This window comes from Ambystoma mexicanum, chromosome 8, assembly GCF_040938575.1.
Source record: "Ambystoma mexicanum isolate Mex_15411 chromosome 8, UKY_AmexF1_1, whole genome shotgun sequence".
NCBI classification, from domain to species: Eukaryota; Metazoa; Chordata; class Amphibia; order Caudata; family Ambystomatidae; genus Ambystoma; species Ambystoma mexicanum.
Genome location: NC_090929.1, coordinates 80,461,146 through 80,473,759, shown reverse-complemented (window position 1 = coordinate 80,473,759; position 12,614 = coordinate 80,461,146). Strand labels below are relative to the sequence as shown.

Here is a 12,614-nt window from a genome sequence, read left to right as displayed (position 1 = left end):
CCTCATGCCCTTCTTTCTTCTGTGCTTTCTATGCTAGGGCTGGCTGTCTTTTTCCTACTTTGGCCATGACATTACAAGTACTCCAGTTGTATTTTGTGCAAGTACTCAATCTTGATGTGTGATCAGACTTAACAAAGTGAAAGATGTGTGATATAACAGAGATACCTGGAAATAATGCACTTTGTTCCCCATTTTCAGCTAACAAGTGGAAATATGCTGGCAAAGTGACCCCAACTTCGTATGCCTTCAATCGTCCGAAACAATGGCGATGGTGGGCGAAGTTCATGTGGTTCCCAGTGGGAAAGTGTACCGTCAAATCTTCGATGCAGAGGTACGTAAAAGCAACTCTAAGTTGTATCGCAAGTGCAATATGTAAAAATTAAAAACATTGCATGTTTTGTTATTTTATTTAAATCCTCTTTCACCGAGAATCGTAATAATATTACTGCCAAATTAAAACACAAGACAGAGCCACACGCAGCCTTCGCTATCCTGTGCTTGGGAGCCATCTTTTCCTGTACAGCTCCAAAACACTTAATAATAGTAAGCGATGATTGCCTGAGCTTTGTATAGTATATTTACTAGTGTTGCCTTTAGATGCTCCTGTACTACCCTACCCTGTTTGAGCTCTGTTCCATTGAGTCTGATCTTACCTTGTTTATCTGCCTTTTTTGTGAATTGAGTAAACTTTAAGCATTTACATTGACTACATACATACCGAAACTGAATTCACTGTGAGTGGCTTCTGAACAAAGCAAAGGTAAAGAAAGGGAGGAATATTAATGATATTGCATATAAGATCACCCTTTATTCCTGGTTACGCCTGCATCTAGGTTTTGTACAAATAGGTTTTATGATATTCAAAGGTACTCGGTTTATCAACCTCCTTGAGTAGGCCCTGCTGGAATTGGAACTTTAAGCTATAGGTCACTTCCAGATCTCTGAACCGACAGCTTAAAAATGTTCAATCTTTTATTGTGTGCTCAATTGTCAGCCTACAATTCTTCCCATCTGTCTAAGTGTTAACCTTTTTGGAAGCGCTGTTGTTACTTAGTCGTCCATTTTGTGGACACCCCTAAACCTCTGAAACATTCAATAACGCCACCCGAGGGGAGGAACTGAAGTCTGCAAATCAGTGTAGCATAGATACAAAGTAACATTTTGCATTTTCTTTTGCTTTCCAAGAATATGTTTAGATCCTGTCTGCACATAAAGGTCTTACAACATAATTGTTTGATTGTCGATCCGGTCTCCCACACCCAGAGACTTCTACTTAGCAACCTACTGCCACTACTGGCGGGGCGTTGCAGAGTTCTCACCTGGAACAAAGGTGCTGAACGCACACCGGGTCTCCCCATCCTGTGTGTGACTTTGAACACCTTACTAGAAACTTACTAGAGACAGGAGTCTGTGGATATGTGTTGCAGGGGTGTTGCTAGGTTTGTAAAAGATCCGGGGCTACACTAATGTTGGCACTGTTGGCACTCAGAGCAAGCTAGCATTTTGGTTGTAACCCCCGAACTTCTATCTGGGGCTACAACCAAACAAAAGACCCAGGGTTATAGCCCCCCACGACCACTGTAGCGACGCCTCTGATGTTTTGTAATGTGGTCTTGAATAGGGCAGCATCTGACTTGTTGGTGGCCACTTCAATCCCAAAAGAGTAGGAAAAGGGCAATCAAGAGAGCGTTGTACACATGAGAACGTAGTGTGTTACAACGCAAAGTCCATTGATTCTCAATTACTTTTATGCTGCACCTCAACTGCTTAAACCTTCCGTGACCCTGCAGTGACTACCTGTCGTCTTGGATTGATAACGAATGATGTTTGTTTATGGCAGCATCTATCTTGGAATGGACTCATGGTAAGGATTGGAGAATGGTGAACCAATAACGATGCGTGGGCACAGCCTTACAAAATAAGAGAAAAGTGCAAAGTATTAATTCACATAGATCAATATTTGAGGAGCACTGCAACCACCCAACCAGCACAGCACTGTTGGGAGAATACGGACTAACACAATAAGATTGAGGCCAACTAGCTTGAAATCCACATGCTCACAAAATTAGTGCAGCAATGGGACAACATTGCATGTCAATCAAATGAAGCGCCAATATAAGAAGTCTCAATAGTCATAAAACAAGAAACTCATTGTACTTGCGGATACAAAATAGCAAAGTCAATAATCAAACAGAGGAGAACAGAAACCATGGCCCATGCATTTTGGATAGGAACCTAGCCTTCATCAGGGCACATCAGCTGCTCTTTCGTGTCCCGACGAACTGGTACTGACTGTACTCTCTACTTCCTACTGCGGTGCCGCTGTGCAGAGCAGTTTCTCGCTCCCTGGGCAGCTTTTCTAGACTTGTTGTACTCAATACAGGGATAGATGTGCTCTGATGAAGGATAGGGGCCTATCCGAAATGCATTGGTCATGTTTTCTGTTCTCCTCTGTTTGATTATTGACTTTGCTATTTTGTATCCAAGCAAGCAAACTGTTAACGCTAGTAGTAGTAATGGTACTTGAAGTGCCATACTACTGTTAGTAACAGTAGTAATGCTACTGCTCCTGGGAATACTAAAACGGTTAGTAACAGTAGTATGGCACTTCCAAGTACCACTCCTTTTGGTGGGACAAGCTCACCTTTTTATGGTAAGGAACAACATATGTTACTTTTGGAAAAACTTTATGTCCACTTTAACTCCCTGAGCTGTTTTATCAGCCTCAGAATACTCACTTGCAGTTGGTTGAAACCTGCCCAAAAGTGAACTGCAGAACCCTGCTCTACCTTAATATTAAAGTGACTTTTTGCAATTACTTTTCACAATTTGATTAATTCTTAATCGCACATGTACTCTTTCTCCTTTTCATTAACTTAACATTCTTGGGACAATTCGTTCTCACGTTCAGCACATGAATAAACCTTCCCAAACGCGGCTACAAAGAATGTCTTTTCCTTAAAAGATGATGTACCTTTCACCTACTATATATGTTTGTAAAAAACACTGAGTATTTGGTGCAATCATTGCTGTCATAAATGCCTTAATTTACTGCAAACATTCTTCCATAGCGAGTTCTTGTCCTATCTTGTCCTATTTTGTGGCTTTGGTGAACAATGGACCCTTAATTTCCAGCACTTAGAAAGATTGGGCGGGTCTTGGCAGGCTTTGGCCTCCGCATTTGCATAAAGCATAGGTGGGAATGCCTCGTGACCATTTGCGTGCTGGTTCAGCGAGATCCAGTTGGTGGCATGTGGATCATTGCCCTGGAAGCTCTGGTGGAGGTGCAGATTCTACCCTTTTTAGAAACCTGCAAATGGCGCTTGTAACTTATAACCCAAAATGCGGTTTGTTGTAACCAAGAAAGCGGTTTGTTGTAACCGAAGCGATGACTCGCCTTCATAGCAGAGTCACTATGATCCCGGCGCACTTTAGGACCAATCTGAGTTCATGGGGAGGGTAAATTTCCACTGTGCAGGCACCAACGAGGCGTGTGATATATAATATTTCCGAATGTGCTATTAATGCAACTATGCTTTCTGATAAAATCAGAAGGTTCCAGTCACTTTTTTGTGAATCCTTTGTGTATTGTGAGGCTCAGGTTTCTTCTATGCTGATAAGGCTATTTCATTTAGCCGCTTTATGAGTTGTGCAAATCAGGAGATTTTGGTTAAGTTTGAGAAGTAAATACGTTTTCCCATTTGTTTCCTGCTTCCAAGAATACCACCTGTGGGCCTTACAGTTCACTTGAATTATTGCAAAGTTAAGACGTTTCGAAGGATAATTCCACTGCATGTTAGATTTTGTTTCCCCTCCCAGCCTTTCTTCCAATGATGGTGCCAGGTGGGTCCCAGGTCAATGCATTTGTTACTGTGGTACATCAGGTCCTTTCAATGCTTTCCTTTGTTCACAAATGGAGAAATTGATGGTTCCTCAGTAGATGAGATGACTTACTCAATGATTGCCCCTGCAGGTAGCAGAGCGGATCCTTAAATCCCGGTCAGTAGATTCAGGCTTTCATTCTTTAGATCAAAGGACTGCCAACTCTTTAGGGTACCAACCCTTTAATTGAAAAGCTTGTGTGGCAGGGCCAGTGTTTTTAGCCCTTTCAAGGAGGTGGAGGGGTGGGGGAAGGTGGAGCACGACCCCTAAAACCCTAACTCCTCCCCTAAAAAGGCAGAACCACTGCATAAAACAGGATCCCGAAGCAAAGCTGGAACCATGGAGGATGTGGCCCCTAGGCCCACGCAGCATGAGCAAGGAGCTGCAGGGGAGACACCAGTGCCGTGGTGAGGCCGGGCTGCGTAACAACCGCCAGAGGAACGCTGCAGCATGCGGCCAGTGCAACGATACTGGCCGCCGAAGAACACAGCAAACAAACGTCGCAGGATGCCAAGAGCACTACAACACCGGTGCAGCATCCCAAAGTTGGATATGTACGGCCCCAGTAGACATCGGGTCGTTACAAGTGAGCCGGTCCGGAATTAAGGTGCCACTGCCGCTAACATTACTGGCTCCTTTTCTTACCGGCTCACTTCGTGTTTGCCAATAGGGGCTGTGAACTACTGGCAGGCTTGACCTGACGGTAGTTCAGGCCCCTACGGCACATTATTCACTGAAGCACCGTTAACGGTGCTGACGCTTCAGTGGTTCCCATCCCATGGAGTCCTCTAGGACTACATGGGTTGAGAATTGACTGTTCCACTGCTGCAGAAACTGTAAGCCGAGGTTGCCGGTAAGCTACCACTAACCCCTCAGGGAATTGTTATATTAAAGGAAGGCCATTTGTAACCCACTGAACCACCAGGGAGTATGTTAATAGCAAGTATTAACTGCTGGCAACCAACATTCCCTAGAAACCAGTACACGGACCATGTTGGAAGCACAGCAGGATGGCCTGAAAATGGGGCGTGCTTAAAGATCCTTATCTGCCGTCACCAAGCCCTTCCCCTCACAACCCCCCTCAAGGAAGGTAGGTTATTGGACAAGCTAAGCCGTCTAATTAAACCTATCTTCTAAAATTCCCTTATCTGCACCCTGAATAGCTGTATTTAATAGACCTTCAGTTGACTGTATCCTTTAAAGTAGCTTCTCACGAAAATGTATTCCTTATATTCCTTATTCTTTATCTTTACACATTATGTTTCCTTAATATTTACTATGTGGTTTCTTCCACAGAACCCTTGTGGGCAAAGCAACATTCCGGAGTCATTCGATCTGTCTGTATTTTGGAATCAACACTCTTGGATCATGTTCAGTTTCCAGAGTGGTTATTTGTGGCAGACACCCATCACACTTGGAAAAGACTTAAGACACTATGGTGCTCTGCATTAGCACGGGTATTACCATTAGTTTTGGCTGGAAGCTGGCAAAGCAAACTTGGCTTAAGTATTCCTGTGTTTATTGGCTTTCGGTCCTTCTCCTTTGTCCCAGTACTTCTCCTCCTTTGTCTTAGTCCTTTTCTTTCTTCATTGTCCCAGTTCTTCTCTTTTGTTACACTCCTTCTGCTCTGTCACAGTCCTTTAGTTTTGGCCCAGTCTTCCTTCTCCTTTTCCCCAGTCCTTTTGATTGGTTGCAGTCCTTTAGGTTTGTCACCGTCATTCTCCTTTGCCCCAGTCCTCCTTTTTCTTTGCCCCAGTCCTCCTTTTTCTTTGCCCCAGTCCTCCTTTTTCTTTGCCCCAGTCCTCCTTTTTCTTTGCCCCAGTCCTCCTTCTTCTTTGCCCCAGTCCTCCTTCTTTGCCCAGTCCTCCTTCTCCTGCGCCTTCTCCTTTGTCCCAGTCTGCCTTCTCCTTTGTCCCAGTCTGCCTTCTCCTTTGTCCCAGTCTGCCTTCTCCTTTGTCCCAGTCTGCCTTCTCCTTTGTCCCAGTCTGCCTTCTCCTTTGTCCTGTCCTCCTCCTTTGTCCTGTCCTCCTCCTCCTTTGTCCTGTCCTCCTCCTCCTTTGTCCTGTCCTCCTCCTCCTTTGTCCTGTCCTCCTCCTCCTTTGTCTCTGCCCTCCTCCTCCTTTGTCTCTGCCCTCCTCCTCCTTTGTCTCTGCCCTCCTCCTCCTTTGTCTCTGCCCTCCTCCTCCTTTGTCTCTGCCCTCCTCCTCCTTTGTCTCTGCCCTCCTCCTACTTTGTCTCTGCCCTCTTTCTCCTTTGTCTCTGCCCTCTTTCTCCTTTGTCTCTGCCCTCTTTCTCCTTTGTCTCTGCCCTCTTTCTCCTTTGTCCCAGTTCTCCTTCTCCTTTGTCCCAGTCCTCCACCTCCTTTGTCCCAGTCCTCCTCCTCCTTTGTCCCAAATGTGAGGAACCAGGAATGACATACAGAAACAGGGGACTTATGGTTTTGGCCATAAACTTTTATTGAAACAAAAAGGCGTTTGGAAAATGCTTTCTGTCTCTGCTCTAAGAGGTATTTCCCCACCTAAAACAAAACTAAGGGTCTGCCCGATGTCAAGATGTCCAGAGCAAAATGCACTGTATCCAAAATACTATTCTGGCCCTCACATTCTAAAACTCAACTCTAAGGTGGAATGGGAAATGTCTTTGCCCTTGAGTAGTGTACACATGTTCAAAAAGAAAAGGCGTAACTCTCCAACACAAATGTTCCAGAAGGATAATGTTCACGGCTCCAGAGGATGGTTCCCTTCCCCTGGATATCTTTAATCTGCTTAATGCTTTTTAAGAATATCAGTTCCTTGAGTTTCCCTTGATCAACAACACAATTGGTATGCAAAACAACTTGGCTATTAGTTTGGATCTTGTATACAGAGTATGGAAAAGTATTCTAAGTAACCCTCATAGGTGTATGAGGCGAGTTATGAAAATATGCCATTAAGGCATGTGGAATGGGAGGGGTATCCTCAAAAGAAAAAGGAGGCTACCATGTCTCGTCCAATGATGTTGTGTCACTCCCCCATGTGATCCTCCTATCACCGCCCCCAGTCTCAGGATCAGGTAGCGGCTGCCGTCCCCTGGCCACATGGGGCGTGGTCACCGCTGGATTCATCACACAATTCTCCTTCTTCCCATTCTTCCTTCTCCTTTGTCCCACTGCTCTTTCTCCTTTCTCCTACTACTCCTTCTCCTCTGTCCCACTCCTCCTTATCCTTTGTCCCAATCCACCTTCTCTTCCGTCCTAGTCCTTCTCCCTATTCTTTCTCCTCCTCCTTCACCTTAGTCTTTCTCCTCCTTCGTCTCAATCTTTCTCCTCCATTTTCATCCAGGTCTTTCTCCTCCTTCTTTGTCCTAGTCCCTCCCCTTCTCTCTCATCCTAGCCTGTCTCCTTTATTGCAGTCTCCCTTTTTTCCTGACCTTCTCCTTTGTCCTTTTCCATCTTCTTTGTCACAGCCCTCCTCCTTTGTCCCACTCTTCCATCTCTTTCCTACTCCTGCTTCTTTGTTCCAGTCCTTGTCCTCCTTTGTCCTAGTCCTTCTCCTTCATCCAGTCGCCCTCCCTCTGCTTCATCCTAGTTATTCTCATTCTCAGTTGTCACAGTCCTATTCCTAGTCCTTACACTTTGTCCTAGTCCTTCTCCTTTGACCATTACCTTCATCTCATACCTTCTCCTTTGTCCTAGTCCTTCTCCAACATCTCAGTCCACCTCATTTGCACCGGCCCTCCGTCTCTTTAATTTCACTCCTCCTTTTCCTTCTTTGTAATTATTGTTCTCCTTCATCACAGTCATTCTTCTTTTTCATCAGTTGTTGTTCTTCTTCACACCCCTTTACATTTGTCCCAATCCAATCCCGTAGTCCAGTCCTTCTGCCTCCTTCGAGTCATTCTCCTTCATCCCACAGCTTCTCCTTTTTCCCCAGTCACTTTCCTTCTACTTTGTTACAGATCTTTTCATTTACTTTGTCCAAGATCTTTTCTTTCCACTTTGTTCCAGTCTATCTCCTTTGTCACAGTCCTTCTCATTTGCCCCAGTCCTTCTCCTTTCTGTCCTTCTCCTTTGTCTGTACTTCTCCTTCATCCCAGTTCTTCTCCTTCTCTTTTGCCCCTATCCTTCTATATTGACTGTCCTTTTGCTTTGTCTAAGTCTTTCCCATTATCGCAGTCTTTCTCCTTTGCCCCAGTCCTTGTTCATTTTCTTTGTCCCAGTCCTTCTGCTTTGTCCAATTCCTTCTCCTGTATCCTAGCCCTACTTCTACTTTGTCCAAGCCCTCCTTTGTCCCAGCCCTCCTCCTTCATCACAGCCCTACTCCCTCTTTGACCCAGCCCCTCCTCCTTTGCCCTAGCCCTACTAACCCTTCTCCCAATTCCTCTGCCTCCTCCGCCCAGTCCTCCTCATTTGCTCCCGACCTCCTCCTCCTTCAACCGAGACCTTCTCCTCCTACTTTGCCCCATCTTCCTTTTCCTTCACCCATGTCCTCTTCTTCTTCACCCAGTCCTACTTCTCCCTACTCTTATTCCTCCTCCTTCTCCACACTCTTTATTTTCAACCTTATCCCTACTCTTTCACCCCCCACTTCTCCCCACTCTTTTTCCAAGCTCTTCTCCTTCTTCATCACAGTTCTTCTGCTTTGTCCTTTTTCTACTCCTTCCCCTTCATCACAGACCTTTTACTTCACCCCATTCCTTATAATTTGCCTCAGACCTTCACTTCTTCCTTTCCACTTCTCCTTCTCCATGCTCCATGTCCTTGTCCATCTGCTTTAGCCCAGACCTCCCCTATCTAACTTTGTCCCAGTCTGCCTCCTTCTTCCTCATCCTAGGCTTTCTCCTTTGTCCCAGTCTATTTCCTTCTCCTCAGTCGTTCTACTTCTCCTTCGTCCTAGTTTGTCTAGTTCTCCTTTGTGCCAGTTCTTCTACTTATCCTGCACCCCAGTCCTTCTACTTACCCTTCATCCAATTCCTTGTTCTACTCCTTCCCAGCACTCCTTCTCCTTTGTCCCACTCTTCCTTCTCCCCAGAAGTGGGGGAGGGGTGGAGGAGGAAGAGGAAAGGACGATCAGGAAGAGAGTAGAAGTGAGAAGGAAGAAGAGAGAACAGAGAGAAGACGCCAAGGGAAGCCTGAGACAGGTAAAGGAATGGGCCAGAGGTGAAGCATTAAGGAGCTGTAGGAGAAGTGCAAGGACAGAGAGAAATGGTGAGAAGAATAAAAAGAGGTCTCTCGGGTATGGAATGGTGGAGGGACATCAAGGAGGAGAGAAAGTTGTGGTTGGGAGGCTTTAGAGCCAGGACCCCCAAGTGAGGGAGATATTGAGAGGTCTAGAGCGGACACTGTAAAGACATTAGTATAGCCTCTTGTCTTCCTTTGGCTCCAGGCCTTAGTTTAAAGCCAGCTCTGTTGTGACACCCACTACAGAACAACCATCAGGCTCCAGTGAATTGAGACCTGGGAGGAGGAGGAGGAGTCATCCCATGTCCTCTAGCTGCACAAGAACATCACCAAGGAGATTACCAGTGATTGAGACCTTGCTTATTGAATGAAAGGACAACATTGTGCAAGACATTTGGTCCTGTTTGTAAAACCTACCAGGAAAGACCAGGGCCCACCCTAACGAGAACTGCAAGTAACTTTGATTGGACTTTTCCTGAACCTTCGCACTGATGTATACTTTGGTCACAACTGTCCTTACTACAATTGAGGTACTTGTATGTACATTCTTGGCCCTTAAGAGAACTCCTTTAGTTTGTTCTTATAGCCCTAATAATGACCTGTTGGGAAACGCATTCCACATGTGGCTCATGTCTGATACTTGTATGACTCGTGACCTCAAACAATTCTACAGTGTACGCATCAGCCCACTATGCTATTTCTCCAAGTGTCACTTTTAATGGGAAGTTTGGTTCCTACTCTTACTATGGAAGTTTTAATGTATATAGATGTCTGTGTAAGGGTTTCTAGATGTTGGGTATCAACCTCCTAATGGTACAGACAATTCTGAATATGTTTTCAATAACTGAGGTCCACGGCATCAAGACCTATGTCAGTCATTTTAACTTAGTGTAACAAAGTTAGGTGCCTGACCCCATCCCTAAATGGGGAGCAGACTTTGCAGCTCATGAAAGCTAATCTTCCAGGGCCTTGTTAGAAGAACCATGAGCCAACTAGAGGTACAAAGTTTCAGCTGCAACATCCACCGCCAAATCCCCACACTCTCACCAATACTGATGAGCTCATTTCAGAATGGTAATATATATATTGGCCCTGCTTACGGATGAAGACCGCAGAAGGGGATCCCAATGTTGAATAAACCAGTGCAGATAGCTCTCAGAACAGCTCCAGGACAGAGTGTCAATGATGTGGAAGCCCTTCCTCGTGGGGTCTCAGTTGCCAGTGGGGACCACGGCAGAGAGTACTGTAATTAGCGAAGGGAGCGGGGAGCTGCTAAAGCACAGCTGGGCCCCATGCCTTTTGGAGTGCCACTTGTGGTAAAAGGAGGCCAGCAACTTCAGAGAAGAGACTGAGAGATGCCACGTTCAGGACGCATCAGGCAATGCTGTGCAGTAGGATGGATCTATGCAATACAAACGCTTGCTCAGCACAGCGGAAAAGTCAGGACATGGAAGATAGCAGAGCAGCTGAACCCCAGATTACCATTGAAGGTCTGCAAGCAACCGGAGCGGACACACAGAGTAGAGAGCCAGAAGGGCTAATTTTCCTTTGTTTATAGTGGTTGTCTCTATCAAGTTCAAGGCTCGCCTAATGTTATCTATCCCCTGTCTTTCTTCCCAGGACAAATCCTGTTTGATCCGCATCGATCAGCACTGGGATAAGTGGAGCTAAACGATTTGTCAGTACTTTAGAGTAAATATTAGCATCAATGTTTAACAGGGAGATTGGCCTATAAGAGGCACAGTCTTTTGGGTCTTTCCCGGGTTTCAATAGTAGGATAGTGGTGGAGGTTTGCATAGAGGGAGTTATATTACCCTCTTCTCTGAAGGAGTTGAAGAGGGGCGTCAAAAGGGAAAGCAGCTGGCTACTAAAGAGTTTATACAATTTTGTTGAGAATCCTTCGGGGCCCGGAGCTCTGGACTTCAAGTATCTAAATACCACGTCCACCTCTTCCTGCTGAATTGGGGCCTCTAACGCTACTATGTCCTACCGGGGAAGGTGTGGTACCGTGGCCCCCTCAATGTACCGTTTTTGGTCCTGAGCTGACCAGACCGGTGCTGTCATGGTTTCCAACAGGTGAGTCTTTGCTAACTGTAGTTTAGTCTGTTCCCCGTATTGTGTTACCCCTTGCTGATCCTTAGCTTGCGTTTTTGGGATTGGGCTAATTTGTTTTCCAGGAATTGGTTGGCCTTATTGTTTTTGGCATAGTATCCCTGTTTGGTCATTAACAGGGACTGGGCTGTCTCTTTGGCATACAGTTCCTCTAGTTTGTTTTGGGCAATATGAAGGGCTAAGTGGAATTTAGGGGACCAACCTCTTTATATTTACCCTCCATCTCCGAGATGTTGGGTTGTAGTTGGACTCGGGTCTGTTTTTCCGCTTATGATAAGCCGCTGCGTGGGCTATTAAGACTCCCCTAATAACTGCCTTCATGACATCCCATGTCGTAGCTGGGGACGTAAGTTAAGTGGGGTTCTCCTGGAAATACTCCCTTATTGCTTTTGGTACCCCATTTCTCAGTGCCATATAATTTAAAATTGGGTCATCCAATTGCCATTGCGGTCTGGAAGGTGGGCCTGACACCCCAGTTGTTTTTGCCGTTGTTTATTTATTTTAATTTTTTACTGGGGTTGTCCACCTAACCCTTCCACACCTCAAAACCCCTAACCAAACACAGAACACATTTTGTTAAAAAAAAAAAAAAAAATAAATAAATAAATAAAAAAAAAAAGAATATGCAAAAACGGCCAGGGTGAAAACACCACAGAGAAAATTGCAGCAATGCAAATTGCAGCCATCAAAAAATGGTAACCGCTTCACCAAATATGGCATAAATGTTCTGATGTTGCCATCTCAATAGCTTGCCAAATCTGGTGAGCTTTGATGGATGAAGTCAAAGGTTACAGAGGAAAATGTATACGTCAATATTTTAATAATGTGATATCCCTCGCTGCAAAGCTAGTAATTTTGTAAATGTGGATCCTTTCTTGACACTTTCTGGTGTGATGAGTGGTGCTTCATATAGGGTGTCTTGGTTAGAGATACAGGTACCAGGATGCCAAACCCAGGCGTCCTGTTACCAGCATGAACAGAATTGCCCAAGTACTTTTGAGGGTATATGAACATTATCATCAGAGAGTGCAAAGATCATTGTTTGGGCAGGTAAAAAAATGAGTAGGTCATGGTGTATATAATTATAGGGTGTTTTGTCTGTGCGTCATAAATGACGCACCACCACCTATAACCCAATATATACTTAATAGAAAAATGTTCACAGCAGTAACCAGTCATTTGAAAATTAGAACATTGTTCATTTACTTTATTTTTTTCTCGTTAAATTGAGGGCCACCCACCAATCTCATGTTTTTATTCAGGTGACTTCCTATTTATCCCCTCCCTGAAATGCTTACAGTTGCGTTTTCCCGCCTCTTCACTGGTCAGTTTAGCCAGTAACTGACATAGAGGTGGAAATTGACCTTTTCATTAAAAATAAAAACATGGTCGCCTTTGTATTTGTACTCTGCTTCTACTGCAGTGATGTTGGCCATTCTTCTTGTCCACCATGGTGTATATT

The 12,614-nt window shown here is 45.0% G+C and overlaps 1 protein-coding gene across 1 annotated transcript in view; it reads left to right on the top strand.

Annotated features, from left to right (window-relative positions):
* Nucleotides 1-12,614, top strand: part of CCDC180 (coiled-coil domain containing 180) — a 728,974-nt gene that overhangs the window by 95,178 nt on the left and 621,182 nt on the right. The window contains exon 2 of the mRNA XM_069609330.1: nt 199-331. Coding sequence (XP_069465431.1) covers nt 263-331 — 69 coding nt within the window. The 5' untranslated portion in view covers nt 199-262. The remainder of the gene's footprint in view (nt 1-198; nt 332-12,614) is intronic.